The 14,028-nt window shown below is 36.4% G+C and overlaps 2 protein-coding genes across 2 annotated transcripts; one reads left to right on the plus strand and one right to left on the minus strand.

The window, feature by feature from the left end:
* Positions 1-116: 116 nt before the first annotated feature.
* LOC146477917 (ubiquitin-conjugating enzyme E2 C-like) lies at positions 117-3,260 on the minus strand. Its single transcript, XM_085112597.1, has 7 exons — positions 3,119-3,260; positions 2,996-3,035; positions 2,667-2,744; positions 2,388-2,528; positions 2,220-2,283; positions 1,242-1,298; positions 117-575 (listed from the first exon to the last, which is right to left on the minus strand). Exons 1-7 carry the CDS (start codon positions 3,148-3,150, stop codon positions 526-528), a joined length of 462 nt encoding a protein of 153 aa, XP_084968723.1. The 5' UTR covers positions 3,151-3,260; the 3' UTR covers positions 117-525.
* Positions 3,261-3,346: 86 nt separating this feature from the next.
* On the plus strand, positions 3,347-10,786 carry LOC146477918 (DNA-directed RNA polymerase II subunit RPB3-like). Its single transcript, XM_085112596.1, has 12 exons — positions 3,347-3,539; positions 3,639-3,688; positions 4,054-4,122; positions 4,517-4,569; positions 5,170-5,298; positions 5,984-6,035; positions 6,377-6,408; positions 6,568-6,597; positions 8,413-8,519; positions 9,388-9,425; positions 9,729-9,784; positions 10,585-10,786. Exons 1-12 carry the CDS (start codon positions 3,361-3,363, stop codon positions 10,705-10,707), a joined length of 918 nt encoding a protein of 305 aa, XP_084968722.1. The 5' UTR covers positions 3,347-3,360; the 3' UTR covers positions 10,708-10,786.
* Positions 10,787-14,028: the final 3,242 nt, after the last annotated feature.

Consider the following 14,028-nt stretch of genomic DNA (forward strand, 5'->3'; position numbering starts at 1 on the left):
CTAGGATGAAAAACCAGACCTGGGAGACGGCGGTAATCAAGCCTAGTATGTGGCACGCATGAAGATAATTGCTTTATTAGAAAGATCCAGTAGACAGTAGACTGCACAGACTAATATACATTCAAGAGTCTTTAATCAAATTGCCTTAAATTGTAATAACTAATAACTTATTTAGCATAATGTTATTTACAAATCATCAGTCATGCAAAAACAGTCAATTGCAGCAACTTTGGAATCTTGTTATTTAAAAACGTTTCATGGAACTCAGATCAAGAGTTAAAAAGACAAGAAAGTTCTTATGAATTTGACCATCTAACATTATTTTGATATCAGCTGATTGTTTTACAGTAATCTATTGGCTTGAGAAAATGGGAAAGTACTACACCACTTCAAAAGTTTTGATGAGTACTCTGCAGCATTTTAAAATTAACGGACAACTGTACATATAAACATGGTCAGAATGACTCATTGCTAATAAAAAAATATATTTTGAAAGAGGCTAAATTGTACTGTGTTCAATAAAATTTATTTTCTAGCCAATGTACTCTCAAATTTCTCCAATTCCTTCTTGTAAACTGGAATTATAGAAAAAAAAGAAATATATATTAGCTGAGAATGACCAAGAAGTCAACAATCATATTTTAACAAACAAAGCACAGCTCCTCTCTCTAGATGCCAGTTAAAGTCTCCTGTACGTACATCGACCATGCACTAATTTGGGTTCATCAAACCTTGGGATCAGGAACATGTGACTTGTTCAGGAAAACATTGCATGAGGGCTATATAACTCTCCAGTTTATCGAAGGAGCTTGAAATCTTGTTACATTTTCCATTTAGTTTTTACACAACACTGCTAGTATTATACTGCAAGTAGTCGACTTGTACACCAACCTCATTCCCAGGGTTTCTCCCCTTCAAGTCCCTCTCCCACTCCCTGGGACAGCTCAGTCAAAATGTTTGGGTAACAGGCAATTTTGCTGCCTTCAACGAAATGTCTGCCGCCTTACTTTAACACCAATGTCTCAAAAATCAATACTAGGTGTTTAGGAGTTGCCTACTCAACTCAAAACAATTTTGACTGGGCTGCCAGGAATGAGGTTGCCCTAAACAAATCACATGTCCTCACAAGAGGCCATTTTCATGCATGTCTGCATGTGTCATTTGCTCTACTATTGCTGAGAAAAATAAGAGACTGATTGTAATCTAAAACTGTGTACAGTGATTTGCCTGAAAACACTTACTTTCTTTATTCCAATATTTTGCAGCTTCAGCATTAAGTGGATCATCATTGTTTGGCTCTGAAAAGTATAATTTATAATTCATGCAAAAATGTATGCAAGTTTAACAGATTTCACAGTTAGTAATTTATTATTTGGATCAAGAAGAAGTTGATACAACCATACATTGTACTCTTTTTCAGAACAATTTCCACACAAAAATCTTGCTTGGTTGTTTACGATTTACCAAAAACATCTGGACGTTTTGGTTGGGAGCTTCCTTCCGGGTAGTCAACAGTTATTGTTTCACCCCCCCCCCCCCCCCTAAGAAACTGTTACTTTGCTTGAGATATATAATTTTGGCACTGCTGTGAAAGCCAAATGCCTGAAACTGTCAGTTATAAATGATACAAGAGAAGTAAATGGAACACAAATTTTCATTTGGAATGTCCGAACCAGGAAAATGGGACTTCCTTGTCAAAAAAAGTCATGTCCCATTTATGTTTAGCCTGCGAACACAGACGTATTTCCGGCTGTCACTTCTCTCCACCGAAAAATAATTATTTTTCGGCGGAGAGAAGCGGCAGCCAGAAATACATGTATGTCTGTGTTCGCAGGCTAATTTATGTTCCAACTGGAAATTTTTTGTAAATGGTAAACAACTGGGCTAATTGCCTTTTTTCCTGTTTTTTTTTTTTTTTTTTTACCAGATATGTTTCACAGATTACTTATTTCCAACTGAACATGTTTCCATTCTAATGACACTTTTTTTTACCCAGCTCTATGTTGAAGTATGGTTCACACTGTGGATAAAACATATGGTGAAACCACACCCGAGCATCTGCTGAACATACAGGGTCACCGTGGTAAAATGAATGTCAAATGATCAAGCATGTGGGGTTTATTCAATCAAACATAACTGCCTACAAATTATGAATTTCTCTAAATAAACTGCTGGGATTCATCATAACAAGTCACTTAGCAAAGTTTGAGATAACATACCTCCCAGTAAAGATTGAATGGAGAGTAATATGACCCTAACGGTATAAGTAGATGACCAATTTTCCTTGTAAAGAAAAAATAGAAAACATATTCATGAGAACAAGTTTCAACCTAATTTTTCTTGCATTACAGTGTGCTGATATAAAACTGACTTGTAAATTAACATACCTTGAGAATGTCTAGACAGATATTTCCTTGCTTATCCACATTGGGGTGATAGCAAGGCGTCTTGAATTTTACCACAGGAGGTTTGTGGGGATATGTGCCTGGGAATTCTAATGTAAGTTTGTATTCCTTTCCATCGTATACCTAAAATTAAAATGAGCAAAATATTGAACTGTAAAGATATAAAAACTGAGAACTGATAACTAGAACATACCTCGGATAGATAAAGAAAATTAAACAAGATTTTAAAATCGACAGAAAAAATTGAAAGGAGAATATTACCGTCTCCTTTCCTCCTCGAATTGTTCCAATCCACTCCAACATGTTGGTCACAGGACAAGCTGAGACACTGCTGTCTGTCTAAAAGAATAAAGGATTAAAAGCTTATAAACTCTAGGCAAATGTGATGTCAGACGAGTGCAATACTTTTATGTTAGATCAACAAATGTTTTTCCATGCGATGCTAGCAGAGCTGGGTCTCTGATATAATTTATATATATGACTAGGTCTCCCAAATTGCTAAGACGTATTTGAACTTATACTGGAAGAACTAACTAAACAAATGATATATGTATCTGGCGGAAAATTATGACATAGTTTTGCATACTCACTGTTACACTTTTCATAAGGTCGAAGAGATCCGATTGTAATCTGCGTTTTGAATAAAGTCAGGGAGAATAAGCTTATGCTCTATTGAAAACATGGTAAATAAACCAATTCTACAAACTTCTTACCTTCTGACACAGTCTCCTCCCACGGTAGCCATATTTTTGACTGGAATTCGCTAAAATTATTTTAAAAAAATACTTCAGTTTTCACGTCGCTTTGAATCGAACGGCAATGGAACAACGCAGAAAGCTGATGGTATTTTAAAACCGGTGCTCATTTGAATTGACCAATCAGAGCAGTGTTAAGTTTAGTCACCAGACTCCGCGCGTTCAAGCTCGGTTTATGGGAGACTATATGGTCTCCTGACATGAGGTATATGCCTATCAGCGCCATATTGGAGTTTTGCATTTTCTTCCATCGTTCTTCATCGTACTGCAGGACAGTTGAAGTTGTTGAAAAGATGCCCTACGCAAACCAACCGAGTATCAAAATCCTTGAACTTACCGAAGAAAATGTCAAGTTTATGATAGAGAATACAGATCTGAGGTAAGCTAATACGGTATTGTCCTTCCGTCAAATCAGTGACATCAGTGGTTTTTGCACATGTTCTCATGTGAAGTCTGATGTTTTGCTCTTCTGTTGCAGTATGGCCAATGGCCTTCGAAGGATATTTATCGCTGAAACTCCAACTATAGGTATTTTGAATTGTTTGCTGATTACTCTTGACTATAGACATTACAGCCTTCAGAGAGTAGCTCAAGAACACTGTCGTTTGTCCGATTATTTGAAGTGTCTTGCAGCTTTTCCTGGAAGCCGTTTTAGCTTTGTGAACAGCTCATTGACGCTTGACATACATGTAACTGGAATTGATTTTGATTGCAAGCCCCCAATTTTCAGCGTTGCATGTCATATTATTAGGGTAGAAAGTTTAAATCAAAGCTCTCGTTTCAGGTTTTTCTTTCTCTTCTCTTATTTATTTTTTCCTCCCCTCACCCACCAACCCTGATACTCAGGAATATGTGTATTGTGAGCCTGTTATTCTTTTTCCTCTCTCTTCCAGCAATAGATTGGGTACAGATTGAGAACAATACTTCAGTGTTACACGACGAGTTTATTGCCCACAGACTAGGTAAATATGTGTTGATTAGAATTAAGATAAGAATTAAGTCTTGAATTTATATTTCAACAAAGAAAAATCTCAAATAAACACTTTAAAAGGACTTACTACACCTGATGCATACCCACCGGACAAAATCTTTGAATTACCATTTGTTGCACTTTGCATAAGTTTAACATAAATAAATTTTATAGATTGCAGCGCTCGTGTTTGCATTGACATACCAGGAAGTACAGCGACCACAAGAGTTAATAATTTATAATTATATAAGCAAGTTATACAGGAAATCAACATGCATTTGAACTTTTCACATTTCCTCTTATGTTCCATAAATACCAGTAGAATTTACCTACACTTGCTCTAAATATTATTCTATAGTTATTTTTTTCTTCTACATTTCGTATAGGGCTAATCCCTTTGACTAGTGATGAGGTTGTTGACCGTTTGACCTACTCTAGAGTAAGTAGAAACATTTCATATCACTCATCAATGCAATACTCTTCCTACCTTGAACAACATGTACATTGTACACATAGTTGTACTATGGTTTTTGTCATATTATGCTGTCCAGTACAAGCACCCTTCAGGTTTCCCACCTTAAGCACAGGTCTGACAAATTAAGGAATGAAATTCCTGAAAGAACTGGCCACCATGAAACTCTCCTTTCAAGCATAAAACATAGAAAGCGTAAGTGCTTTGGTCATGTCATACAGCACCATAACACCTTTCATTTCGCTAACATCATCATGCCAGGCAAGTCACCAGCAAACAAGGAAGAGGAAGAACAACAAACACATGGCTTGCAAATTTTGAAGAGCGGGTGGGACTTAAATTAATTCCAGCAATAAGAATGAGCATGCTTGGGTCTCTAAAAGTGCACCTATGACCTCCTTTGGCTATGGAGAGTGATGATGGGCACTTTTATTAGTGTAGAACTGGCAAGCACCCTCAGCAGATGTTCTAGCAATAACAGTCATGACAAAGAATTCCGATAACATTTGATGTTTAGTGTTGTTACCTGACAACAACTGAATGTAGCTTTCTTTTTTTTCTTTTAAGGATTGTACTTGTGATGAGTTTTGTCCTGACTGCTCTGTGGAGCTAACTCTTGATGTCAAGTGCACGGATGATCAAACGAGACATGTTACAACAAGAGACCTCATCTCATCAGACCCAAGAGTTATTCCAGTATGTAACATCAGTAACAGAAAAAAAATATGTTGTTAAAAATAACATTATAATAAAATTTCTTTCAGTAGTTGTATACTGTTAAACTGAGCGTCATTCTCTTGTAGGACACACAGCAGAAGGGCTTCTAGGTTTCCTTGGTTTAATTAACAGGCAGTTTTTAGGGAAATGCCATGGAAAAGAATTAACTTAGAATTGTATGTAATATATCAAACACGAGAAGGTGTGTTTCATCAGATATCCAAACACTGTGAAGTACGTTACAAAAATGAGGTGCAGCCGAGTTTTTTTAAACGACTTCGAGGTGTTTGGATATCTGATGAAACACACCTTCGAATATTTGATATGGCTTCTCAAATGATCAATAATTCTTGGAGAAATTCAAGGCTAAAGTTGGCAATATTTTATGGTAATTAGGATCACATATCCAAACCAGGGTCACGGTAGTGATTTTCTTTGTTTTCTCTTGATGAATTATTAATGAGTTTGAGAAACGTTTTTGTACAACACATCTCCCCATTTGCCATTTCAAAAATTTTTGCTTGACAAATGACTGATGCAGTATTCTTTGTACAGCTACAATGGCAACGTTTCTGATATTTTGTGCGACAGAAATCAGACATGGGAACTATATACAGGTCTTAATCATTTTGAAAAGGATTTTTGTTCATATTATTGACTGTAGGTGACATCAAGACACCATGATGATGAAAACAGTGAATATGGAGAACAGGATGGTGAGTTTTGTTCATTTTTTAAATGCAGTATAAATTTGTTTACTTATTTATATTAATATAAATTTTACTTTGAGTGATTTCATTAGATATTACAACTTGCTACCTACTTGATGTACATGGTGTTAGTGTTTGATAGCCAGAAGGGAGTCTAGATTTCCTGTGGCACACACTATTTGGAAAAACATGTTTTGGCATTGAAAATTGATCTGGTATCCTAAAAATAAAAATTGTTATGGGGAATGGGCATTTCAGATGCCCAATTTTTGGCTAAAAGCCTCATGTGGAGTCTTCTGCTTGTCACTTAGTTACTTAACTTTTTTTTTCCTGAATTTGTGTTGCAGACATCTTGATTGTTAAACTTCGTAAAGGACAGGTGATATGGTCATTCCACTGTGTTCCTACGTTACTTTTATTGTATTGTTTAACACTCCTTTACCAATGATTACTGTAGCAACCTGTTTAATTTTTAGATATGAGGAATATTGATTTTTTATATATTATTTCATTTGTATTTTCACTTTGTTGACAACAGGAACTCAAACTTCGGGCATATGCTAAAAAGGTAAATAAAACATCTGCATGGTTTCTGCTATTACAGTCAAACCTCGATTATCTGGACCTCGATTATCCGGACTATTCGATTATCCAGACTTTTTTCTCTGGTCCCAATTTTTTCATGAATATTAATTAGTTGAGATGTTTTGAACTTAAAGTCGCAAAAAGCCCAATAATCCTTTCAAAAGACTGTTAAAACAGCGTATTATCCTGTGCGCTTTTCAAAATTTGCAAGCGCAACGAGAGAAAGAAATATTCCGATGTGTTCAGCTGATATCTGATTGGCTCAATTGTTTTTTGGCCAAGGGAATTTTATGCTTGATTAGTTCCTTCCACGTGGGTTATGTAAACACACGAGCGATCGATCGTAAGCTCAAATCAAAAACGTCTACGAAGCGAAAGCGAGCCGTTCTATCGGTTAAAGATAAGTAGATAATATTATTTCACGTTTGGATAAAGGAGAAAAATTAGGAACAAATTTAGCTCAAGAATTTGGCATCAGAAACCAGCAGATCTCTGACATACGGAAGAACAAAGACGAGATCCTAAAATTTACTGACAGCATCGAGACAAGCGAAGGATTATAAAATGAAAGTCCCTAAAGCTGGCCGATGATGAGCAGTTGAACAAAGCCCTGTACGCCTAGTTTATTCAACAAAGATCTACTGGGAAACCGATTTCATATTTAAAGTCATGTTTTCTTTGCTGTAATCTTTTGTTTACATTTCTATCTCATTAATATTCATATTTTTGATTATCCGGACTCTCGATTATCCAGACTATTTACCGCAGTCCGGATGAGTCCTGATAATCGAGGTTCGACTGTACATCATTACACGATTTGAAACTGTTCTGGGAGCAGGCCTCAGTTGTTTAAAGAGCGGAAAACTTTATCCAGCAGATAAAATGTTTTGGCTGGAGTGCATTAATATTTTTATCCATTGGAAAGAGCTGTCCACTAAGTTTTGAACAACCAGTCAAGTTCTTCTAGTCAAAAATTTACTAGATATATAATAATAATAATAATAATAATAATAATAATACCTAAATTGTCTTCATTGTGAAAAGGCTTGCCATTCATAGCTCAGACATAAAACCTGGACATCAGTCTGCAATGTTCGAACCGACCACTTCATGTGCTTTCTCCAATCCTGGGCCCATCATTTTTCATGGAACTCTTTTTTCTGTGTTCTTATCTGGTCTTTTGACATACTAAGTGACAGTTTTAAGCTATTGAACAGGACTCTCATTTGTTATGTTGGTTCTCACTTTCAAGACTGTGTATGAAATCCTAAAAGATGATAATTCTAATGAAAGCTACTGAGAAGTACTTTCCTTTGGGACATTTTATTGTGCTATACAAGCTAAGGTGGTTCTAACATTTGAAATTGTCTAGATCAAATCCTAAAGTGTGTCCATTCAAATGGAGAGTGTTGAGCAGTACTTTCTAGTGGTGCTGTTTCATATGCTGTACATTGCACAGTTCTAACTTATGTTACTTTAACTTTAATTTGAATAATTGCATCATAGTTTTCACTAATTACTTGCAATGGAGGGGAGCCGTGCTTACACTACTGTGGTAGTTCCGGCTTTAAAAACTGCTATTATGTCTGTTTATACAGCAGCCACAGTGGGAGAAGTGGGTAAAATTAAGTGAGCAAAATAAAGTGGGAGAAGTGGGTAAAATTCTGAGGTCCCAGATGTGTTTTTTTTTTTTTTATTTGTTTTGAAATTTGTTAAAGCATTTCTAAATATGCAGTCCTACAGTTATACACATACATGTAGTTTGTGTTTGAATGTGACTGTGTTATTTTGGCTGCAGGGCTTCGCTAAGGAACATGCCAAATGGAATCCAACAGCAGGCATAGCATTTGAGTATGACCCTGATAATGCACTGAGACACACTACATACCCAAGACCTGAGGAATGGTTTGTGTCTATGATATAGTATTACTAAATAAATCAAAATAACAAATAGACAGCAGTTTTCTATGGTCTATACTCTTATAGACCATAAAATGACATCATAAAATGTTCAAAAATTGAGTGGAACCATGAACCGCAGGCAAGTGGTTTCACTTTCACTGCCGAGTTTTGAACATTTCATGGCGTCATTTTATGGTCTATAAGAGTACAGACCAAAGAAAACTGTCATTGATTTGTTTTTGACAATCCCATGGAAAAGTTGAAGTGGAATTGGCTTTGTTTTCCTTTGAGAAAGCACGCGCATTACATCTGACGTCATTTTTGGTTTTGTACTCTTATAGACAATAGCTACAAGCCAATTAGCACAATCATTTTAATTTGTCAATGGTGCAGAGTCAATATTTTTGCAATCATGCATGCAAGGAAGAACAATTTTTTCATTCCACTGTCATGAAAGTTCTACTGAAATCATACGGAGTGAGTGAACAAAACAGTTTACTTTCGCTCTTTCGAAGATACAGATCTCTGAAATGAAGCCCATCAGTAGTCACGCTCAGTCCAAATAACAAATTTCAGCCTACACAAAGAACACACCAGAATGTTCCTTTTCATTATGGAGTAGTTATTAGGTCATGTAATTATCATAAAGTCATTTCTTAAGTCTAAATAGTTTGCAATTTTCATTACCAGTATATTCAATTTTCCACTTATTATAATCATTGTCGGTTTTAATTGAAAAGCTCAAACAACTGTAAGCTTGTGCATGTAGAGATCTTTTGGCTAGTACGTTATTGTACAATTCAACTCATGTTCATAATAGACATAGCAAAACTGTTAGCTGTAGTTTTGATTTTGTTTTCTGTTCTTCCAGGCCTAAAAGTGAATACACTGAACTGGATGAAGACAACTGTAAGCTAAAAGATGTTTCTGTTTATGCTTTCTTGGCCTTTTCATTCCTAATGTGAGACTTAAATTTTGCTTCAATGGCTTTCCCTTCGGGTCTTGTTGATAAAAACCATGAATTGCCATGTATGAATAATTCATGGTGTTGTGGGTCACGAATGGGCACAAATATCAGTTAGAAACCAGTCAAGTTTTGTCAACTCAGCAGCTACCGCCCAAGACCTGGTGCTCGGGCTCTGATTGGACCAGGCAGATTGTGTTGATGCCTTTATGTCCAGAACGTGAACCATGTTTTCCTTTCTTTTTCAGATCAAGCACCGTTTGATCCAAATGCTAAAGCAGACAAATTTTTCATTAACGTGGAGGTATGTTTAAAATGCATCTGAAATAAGTTTTGTTCCTATGTTAGGCCATCTGAATACTTATTGGAAGACCTCCATATGGTAGGCATACATGAAGTTAATGTCTCCTCAGCAGTTTAACTGTTCTCTCAAACTTTGACGGATCGGACACGCGAAGGGTTATCGATGTGGAAACACGAACGAATTTTTTATGCTTCCTTAATTACAGATGAATCTTTTCACAGACTTAGAGTAGGGGAAGCAAAGGCGTTTCTTACAAATACTCGCGATTTTGGTTTCGTGTCATCAGTTTTGGCAAGAAAAAAAAAAAGAACAAAACAAATTCGATGACCTGAAAATGCCTGTTCCTGTTTATTTAAGGCTGTTAATTTATTTTTTCGTCGGCGAGAACTGGAGCAAGGATTGAACTTGAGAACAAGGTCAAAGTGCAGTACCCTATAAACCAATGAAATACAGTGTGCTTAGTACTAACAGAGAGACACCAAATTTGCCTGTTTTAGTCATTAATATTTCTGGCCGGGTTGTTCGAAAGCCGATTAACGCTAATCCACGATTAAAAGTTAACCGAGGTTTTCATCTCGCTCATTCAAGACGATTCTAAAGGCTCGTTTTAAGCTAATGGTGAAGGAAAGTCCAAGACAGAACTTAGGGAAAAAAATCTTTTGGACGAATCCTTACGGATTAGTAAATATACTCGAATCAAAGTTCACGTTTACCCTGGATTAGCTTAATCGGGCTTTGAACAACTGGGCCCTGAAGACAAACTCACAGCTTGTGTAACTGTCCTTTGTTTCTTGTTGCAGTCCTGTGGCGCTTTGAAGCCTGAGACTATCGTGTTGTCCGGCCTTTCTGTTCTCAAGAAGAAACTGAGCGATCTTCAAACTCAGCACAGCCATGAAGTAGCCGCAGATGTACTAACGATATGAGATGCGGCTTTGACATTTTCTGTAGTTGTGTAATATATTTAAAGTTGGCTATTAAAAGAAACGTCTTTCTTTGTCTTTACTTTGTCGTCTTGTTGATGTATAGGGTCAACCGAGAGAAAAAGTCTGCGTTTTTGGACGAGGTATCAAGGACTTTAACAAACCACAGGTCACCCAAGAATGATAATGGCTGAATTTGCATATCAATTACTATGGGAAAAATGAGTTTGCATGGTATTTCTTAAACTAGCCATTTAAGCAAGAAATTAAAGTCAAGTTACTAGATAAAGAAAATAAAACCTCGCGTGGCGGTGTTGTCTATCGTTACATTGGATTTATTCGAAGTCAGGTATTTCACACGTGTACATATTCATTGAACTGACGCGGTTCACCTTCCTCTTTCTTACAGTTGTCTCGCTCTGTTCGACCGGGTGAAAATGTTTTAATTTTGAAAACATAACCGCACCACTTTCTTCAGGAAGGCAAGATAGTGGTGTGACAATTTTTTTCCTCACGGGGTAGTTGTTGACTGAATTCAGGGCGTGATCAAAAACACCTCGCCCCTCCCTCAATTTGACTTTGGTTCCCAGTGTTGACCGCTTAGTGTGATCTTTTGTGTCACTCGCGATCTCCATATCGGAAGCGCTTTGGAGACTTGTGGAGCTGCTTGTTCTCAAGAATCAAGGTATGTGCGATTGGTTTTCAGAAGAAAAAAAGTTGTTTGTTATGCTTTTTTAAAGCCGTGAAATCAGAATATGATAGCAAAAGAGTTTCGTGGGAGAATACGAGGCATTTTGCATTTAATTAAGGCAAATTCTCTCCAACCTTTTGAATGAATATGTTTACGTGTGAGTCACCTAATGTAACCTAATGTAATGTTTTATTTTCTTTACCCAGTAACTTAACTTTCATTTCTTGCTCAAATTGCTAGTTTTAGAAATACCCAGGAGGAAACTCAGTCTTACATGTTTCCAAAGTAATTGATTTATTTTGTAAAAATATGTAAAGGTCGTAACCAAGATGGGCCATTGTCAACATAACAAGCCTTAACTTTCTCAAGAATCGTAAGGTATATGTGATTGGCTTTCAGAAGAAAATAAACCTTTTGTATGTTATGCTTTTTTCAAGCCGTGAAGTCAGAATATGATAGCAAAAGAGTTTCATTGGAGATACGAGGCATTTTGCATTTAATTAAGGCAAATTCTTTCCGAACCTTTTCAATGAATATGTACTCGTCTAAGTCACCTAATGTAATGTATTATTTTCTTTTCTTTACCTAGTAACTAAACTTTCATTTCTTGCTCAAATTGCTAGTTTTAGAAATACCCAGGAGCAAACTCTTATATTTTTCCAAAGAAATTGATTAATTTATAAAAATATGTAAGGGCCGCAAACAGGTTGAGCCATAGTGAAGATTTAAAGCGCCTCTGGTTAAAAATTTTTTCAAAACCTGATACAAGCTTTCGACCGTTTCACCTACAGTCTTCAACGGGTAAAATGAAATGAAAATGGACGCTAAAAATTCTAAATATAAAAGAATGCGAGATAACAAAAGAATAGAATAAATAACACGATCATGAAATCCCAATTTAACAAAAATGTTGTCTTATTCAGGGAGTGGACAAGAATTGCTTTCAGTTCTAGTAAGTGCTCGCAAAATTTGGCCTTTGCTTCGATTGTTTTATTTTAGACGAGTGCTCGCTTGCGCAGCGCTCGAAAAATTTTCGCAATTGCTCATATGCTCGGATTCTCGTTAAAGTTTGCTCGATTGTTCGAAGTTTTCGGTCTAAGTCGTGCTTTGTAGGTTCTCTGGTACAGAAATAAACGTATCTCTACGTGGTACTGAACTCCTTTGAATCTGGCGGTCAAGTTCAGCGGAAAGCACGCGACAATAAGACAATTATAACAATCACATAAGATAAGATGTTAAAGTGTTGCGTATTGTACAGGTGTCACTCAGACTTAGATGGGACATGGTCAACATAACAAGCCTTAACGTTCTCAAGAATCGTAAAGTATATGTGATTGGTTTTCAGAAGAAAATAAACCTTTTGTATATTATACTTTCTTCAAGCCGTGAAGTCAGAATATGATAGCAAAAGAGTTTCATGGGTGATACGAGGCATTTTGCATTTAATTAAGGGAAATTCCTCCGAACCTTTTCAATGAATATGTACACGCCTGAGTCACCTAATGTAATGTATTGTTTTATTTTCTTTATCTAGTAACTTAACTTTTATTTCTTGCTCAAATTGCCAGTTTTAGGAATACCCAGAAGCAAACCAGGTCTTTTAGTTTTCCAAAGTAATTGATTTAATTTATAAAAATATGTACGGGCCGAAACCAGGATGAGACATAGTGAAGATTTAACACGTTGTGGTGTAACTGTTTATAAAAAAGATACAAGCCTTAGACTGTTTCACCTACAGTCTTCAACGGGTAAAATGAGATAAAAATGGACGATAAAAATTCTAAATGTCAAAAAATGCGAGATTACAGAAGAATAGAATAAATGACACAATCATGAATTCGTAATTTCAAAAAGATTATTATCTTATCCAAAGAGTGGACAAGAATTGCAGTTTTCTAGTGATCGCAAAATTTTGGCCTTTGCTCGATTTTTCTGGCAAAGTTTAGACGAGTGCTCGCTTACTGCGGTGCTCGAAACATTTTCGCAATTGCTCGCATGCTCGGATTCTCGCTAAAGTTTGCTCGATTGTTCGAAGTTTCGTAAATCGGTCTAAATCGTGCTTTGTAGGTTCTCTGGTACAGAAATAAACGTATCTCTACGTTGTACTGAACTCCTTTGAATCTGACGGTCAAGTTCAGTTGAAAGCACGCCACAATAACATCAGTTAACATATGTTTTTTCTTAAGACAATTACACATGCCATAGATAAGATGTTAAAGTGTTGCGTATTGTACAGGTGTCACTCAGACTTCCATGCGCATTCTAATAAAAACGCGTAAAATTAAGGAAAAAATATAAAAGATAGCAGAACATTTGCGAAGTGCTCGCTGCTCGCCAGTTGTATTTTCTAAATTAAAATTCTCGTTGCTGTTAAAAAAAACCGCAGTGTAAGATCTAGAGCACTCGAGATCCCAAATTGTTCTCTGCATTGAGAGTTGCCATGCTATGCCAAGACGTAATTTGATTCAGTAAATATTTGCTTGGGTAACCTGTGACCGGGCACGCGGCGCACTGCACTATGTACCAATATTTAAGACGCACGTGCAGGGCCTTTGTTTTTCTCATTTAAAAATCTTCTTGTTTTGTAACGTCCTCGTTTTCGTCAGCGTAGTAGCTTTTTAAACTCTCTTGCT

The sequence above is a fragment of the Pavona decussata genome, unplaced genomic scaffold (assembly GCF_977016875.1).
Source record: "Pavona decussata unplaced genomic scaffold, jaPavDecu1.1 SCAFFOLD_67, whole genome shotgun sequence".
Taxonomy (NCBI): Eukaryota; Metazoa; Cnidaria; class Anthozoa; order Scleractinia; family Agariciidae; genus Pavona; species Pavona decussata.